The 5,487-nt window shown below is 40.1% G+C and overlaps 1 protein-coding gene across 1 annotated transcript in view; it reads right to left on the bottom strand.

The window, feature by feature from the left end:
* Positions 1-1,990: 1,990 nt before the first annotated feature.
* LOC122543258 (sodium channel protein type 8 subunit alpha-like) overlaps positions 1,991-5,487 on the bottom strand; it is a 199,539-nt gene continuing 196,042 nt past the window's right edge. Inside the window, exon 23 of the mRNA XM_043681730.1 lies at positions 1,991-5,103. Within this exon, the coding sequence (XP_043537665.1) occupies positions 3,862-5,103 (1,242 nt within the window). The 3' untranslated portion in view covers positions 1,991-3,861. The remainder of the gene's footprint in view (positions 5,104-5,487) is intronic.

Genomic DNA, 5,487 nt, shown 5'->3' with positions numbered 1-5,487 from the left:
CTTGGAGCCAGGAAGCCTGGATTCGAGTCCCACCTGTCCCAAAGGTGTCATAGCATGTCTAAATTGGTTGATTAAAGCTACCAATAATCACAGCAACATGCACAGCAAAGTTCCCTCTCTTCTGCCAATATAATGGCCCCATCCTTAGCTCCAAAGCACCTCCCATTACACTTGAGATTTGCTTCCACTTAGAAACCTATGATCGCCCTATTTGGCGATTGATGTCATGCTTGTGCGATTGAATCAATAGGTGACTACTTCTCAAACCCATTTCACACAGGACACTTCTAACCAGCAGAGGTGACCTTTGTTTCATTGATCTAGATTAAACCTAAATCCAGTCACAGCAGTTATATTAACCCACTGTGGCATTAAAGAGACAAAAACAGAAATTGCTGGAAAAGCTCAGCAGGTCTGGCAGCATCTGTGCAGAGAAATCAGATTTAACATTTCGGGTCCAGTGACCCTTCCTCAGAATGTCATCGGACTCGAAACATTCACTCTGATTTCTCTTCACAGATGCTGTCAGACCTGCTGAGCTTTTCCAGCAATTTCTGTTTTTGATTTAGAACATCCGCAATTCTTTTGGTTTTTAGGTGGCATTAAAGAGAGTTTGTTTTAGCAATACTTTTGAGACAGAATTCCTCATATGAGTTGAACAGAAATTATTTGCGAAGATGGGACCAATGTAATATGTACTTTGTTTTCTTCACTTTAGATCATGTCAATATCGTATTGGCACATTTTGTATACTTCTGCCTCTGAAACAGAAAAGGTAATAGTAGCAGTCTGATGTGGTTTACTTAGAGTAAAACAGCACTGGTAGAAAGATATGGGCTGAGTGCTTTCCTATGCATTAGCCCATGTAATATACACCACAAAGACTGGTTCATCTTGATGCACATCTTGAAGTTTATCAACAATGCTATGTGCACTGATGTGATGTCTCAGACTTGTATGTAGTCTAGGTTCCGTTTTTTTGGGACTAGATTGGGTTGGGACATCTGGTCGGCATGGACGGGTCAGACCGAAGGGTCTGTTTCCATGCTGTACATCTCTATGACTCTACTCATGTTACTGTTACATTATATGCATAATTGACTGCTGCTTGTTTAACTAAGAATAAGATGGAGACCTTTTATACTACATCATCACACGTCATATCATCTAGCTGTCTTAAAGTTACAGTGCCTTTTGGAGATCTGTGAAATAATACACTTCAGTCGACTGATGTTTTGAAAGAGGCAGAGCAAACCTCGATGCAGAATGGTAACCAGTGATGCAGCATGGGCTTTGGAGGTGTGAAGGGGCACTGTCTTCATTGCAGGAAGGGGAGCAGGGTTAACAGGCACAAGAGCACTGCACCAGTTTTGCGATGAGCTGCTCATATTTTCAAAGTGTGATTTTGCTTTTCTTTGGGATTGGAGGGGTTTGCGCCGAGGGAAATGCACGCTTCGCTGAAGACAGTACCCCCTTGAAACAAGACCCCTGAGAAAAAGAACTAAACACAAAAATCCACACCAAGACAGCCTCAACCTGGTAGAGTAAAAAGTGTAATATTTATTCTTTAGACTTGTATTAATAATGTAGCTTTAACCATCATTGTTTGGGTAATAGCATCATCCACCATGCATTTCACTAACACATTACTAGTCAAGTTTACTACTAAGATTTTAAAATTACAGTTCACATCTGTGTAGCAGAAAATGAAAACCAGGATGTGGCTTGGTTCTTTGCTCTTATGACCCCATTCTATTCATTCCATTCAAAGCAGAGTTAGGTAAGGACAGGCAATTACTGTGAGCCTATGAGCCCTGGAATTGACGCTGGACAACATCAAGGATCTTGCTGCAAAACAAAAATGAGAACAAAATGCATCCACAATATGCTGCTGCTTTCTAATTGCACTATTTTCTTTTGCCGCCTACTCTTTTGTTTGCCAGTTTTTGGATCTCTGCAAATTAGCGCGAAAAATCTAATTCTGAACAGATTTGGTCTTAAATGGGTTTATTGCACAGAGAACCAGAGAACAGTGGGTTTTTTTTCAAATTTATCATCTTTACAATTTGCCATTCTGCTTCTAGAATCGGGATGTTAACAAATGAAAAAGTATCCATGGATTCAAAATAACAATTGTGACAATGGCATCAGCCTGAAGCCATTCGGTTTAATTTTGTAATTTTTTTTTGTTGTATTTACAAAAAATGCATGCTGATAAAATAAAATGATATATTACAATATTTATAATATTCTCTTAAAAATTCCAACCACACCTTTCAGCATTCGTTTGTGCTGCTTACAATATAGCCTGTACATATATGTATGACTTTTTTTATACATCATATTCTAATTGGGGAGGTTAACGAGGGGAAAAAACATGACTCCTCATTTGGTTGTCATCTGTCAGCAGATGACAAGAAATGAAATGAAATGAAGCTGCACGGTCTACCACTTGCACTCAGCACGGTGGCCTGTCGTGCTATTTAGATTTCTTTCTTTTTTTAATTCATTTTTTTAAACAAATGTGAGTATTAGAGAAAAAACATTATATGTGACTACAGAAGCAAGAAAACATGCATCAAAGTGCCAACTGCAAACCATCACTGATGAAGGTGTAAATGTTCATTTTCTTTTTTTTTGAAAGGATATTAGAAATTCAAAAACAGTATCAACTCTGATTAATACACATCTTGGTGCTGCATATACCCTATTATCCAGTACCCAAAAATTGCACCACAGAGATAAATTGCCATGTACACAGCATTCCTTACCTCTGTATAAAATGTCTACTCTGCAATGTGAAGGTGATTAATCAATACTGCAAGATACAAATGAACGATCTTTAAAGCCCTAGTTTTGGTTTACATTGAAATTTAAATACAACAAGCCATTCTTGTATTTTAATTTTCCCCTTTAAAGAGGATACAGAGCAGCAATTTATGTGCAACAATGGCTGTATGTTCAGAACATTAGCTATTAAACATACACACAACCCCCTTTTGTTTTACTTCTACTGAGGTTGAATGAATGATTCATTAAAGAGTTTGTAACTACTTGTGAAGGGCATGATATTAGGCTGTCCCCCAATATAGTGTATGTTTTACAGTGAATCGCCTCAGCCATCAGACGAAGCCACTGGGTGGACAAAGTACTTGTGTCTGTGGTCTATGACTCTACATGCATGATTTCTGATCACAGCATGCTATCATGCAAATCATTTCTATGCATTGAACAAGCACATTTTTTTGGAATCGGCCTGAGCAAGTCCCCCTCAGTCCGAAACCCCACCCCCCCCCCACCCCACTTACCTCCCTTTATCCCCAAACAACATGAAGCCCATGTAGAAAAATATGCAGGATATAAGAAAGGAACTGTGACTAAAAATGACATGGGCTACATGTTACAATTGCTGAACAGATAATGGAAGGAGGCAACCATAATTTTGCATGGTCAAACAAACCTTGGTTTTTTTTTGTCTGAAAGAGTGAAATAAAATGAGAAAATAAAATCTGTCTGTCTGACCCCCGTGGCAATGTACTGATCCTAGCAGCCATTTTGTTTGTCCTTTGTCTCAGTGGCTGCTAAAGTACTGTAGATGCAGTAACCACCTGTTGGAGTCTATTGAATCCCCTTTGCTGTACAGGGTCCTAGTGTCATGACAGGGGAAGGTCACTGCCGTCTAGGCAACAACATTATATTGTAAGCAGATTATGTTTGGTATAGATCTCTAGATGAGAGTTCTTTTTGTTCTAGAAATTGTGTCACTGTTCTGCAATGATATATATATTTATTTATATATATATATATCTATATACTTTTTTAAGTCTGTAAACAACATTTGCTTGCAAATGGAATTTGTTTTCACAACTTAGATTCCCTGATGTCTTTTTGGTTGTTTCTGCCTTTATCATTGCCTTTTCGATCCTTCTCTTGTTTCTCAGGCTTAGTTACACTGTCATACGAAGGCAGCGATGCAGTGGAGGGAGAGCCTTCCTTTTTCTCTTGATTGGTGTTGCCATTCTCATTCGCATGCCCTCCCGACTTAGTACAGGGAACTCTTCCTTTGATGGTGATTTTTCGCCTTGCCAAGTGTGCCCTATACGCTTGCTGAATAATGATGGCACAAACCTCCTCGTGCTTGCGCCGAAGAGTGGTCGTGATTGGCTCGTAGGACACCTTGGAGGGGTTGGACGCCACAAATCGCTCCTCCATCTGCTGCCGGAGGACATCCATTTCACCGCCCTCGCCAAGCACACGCTTGGTGAATGCAAACAAGATATCCAAGCAGTGAATCCTATCACCGCTCACCATGGGCAGGTCCATGGCAATGAGTTCAATGTGATTGGGTTTAGGAACTCGAAGAGGAGCTTCCAAGGTATCAGCAAAGTCAGACAACTTGTTATATTCAATGAACTGCGTGGCGTCAGGGTCAAATTTCTCCCAGATCTCGTAGAATGTCTCAAAGTCATCCTCACTCAGTGGTTCTGCGCTCTCCTCGGTCGCCACGCTGAAATTCTCCAGAATAATGGCAATGTACATGTTGACTACAATCAAAAATGATATGATGATGTAACTGACAAAGAAAAATATTCCCACACTGGGATTGCCGCAGTCTCCTTTAACAGCAGTGCCTGGATTCTCCTTTTCAAGGTCACAATCTGGTGGTCTGTTTAAGATCGGCAAGAGCAAACCATCCCAACCTGCAGATGTAGTGACCTGGAACAAGCAGATCATGCTGTTACCAAATGTTTCAAAGTTAAACATGTCGTCGATACCGCCATCTTTCTTGACATATGCAAAATTAGACATCCCAAATATGGAAAAGATGAACATGACCAGGAACAAAAGCAGCCCGATGTTGAACAAGGCAGGCAAAGACATCATTAAGGCAAACAATAGCGTTCGGATTCCTTTGGCTCCTTTGATCAGACGCAAGATACGGCCAATTCGGGCCAATCGAATTACTCTGAAAAGGGTCGGTGACACAAAGTATTTCTCAATGATATCAGCCAGGAACATTCCTAGGGAAACAGAAGATAGTTCATTGTTAATGTTTTTGCTGTAAAACAATTCATCTGCCATAGATGAATCATGGAACTGTAACTGTCAAAGAAAACGAGAAGATTAAATTATGCAGAAGTACCTTGCAAAAACAATATGTCATATCACACTTTATGAACTGCACAGATAGAACTGTAAACTTCAAAAAACCTACCAGTTTTGAAGTGCCCTTGACACGGAGTATTGCACAATTGTTGGTGATTAACACGCAGTCAAACATGTTATAATGTTTGAAGAAGGAACAAAGAAGATTTATGAGGGCAGAGCAGTAGATGTGATCTATATGGACTTCAGTAAGGCGTTCGACAAGGTTCCCCATGGGAGACTGATTAGCAAGGTTAGATCTCATGGAATACAGAGAGAACTAGCCATTTGGGTACAGAACTGGCTCAAAGGTAGAAGACAGAGGGTGGTGGTGGAGGGTTG

This window comes from Chiloscyllium plagiosum, chromosome 43 (assembly GCF_004010195.1).
Source record: "Chiloscyllium plagiosum isolate BGI_BamShark_2017 chromosome 43, ASM401019v2, whole genome shotgun sequence".
Classification (NCBI taxonomy): domain Eukaryota; kingdom Metazoa; phylum Chordata; class Chondrichthyes; order Orectolobiformes; family Hemiscylliidae; genus Chiloscyllium; species Chiloscyllium plagiosum.
This window is presented reverse-complemented; position numbering and strand designations above follow the sequence as displayed.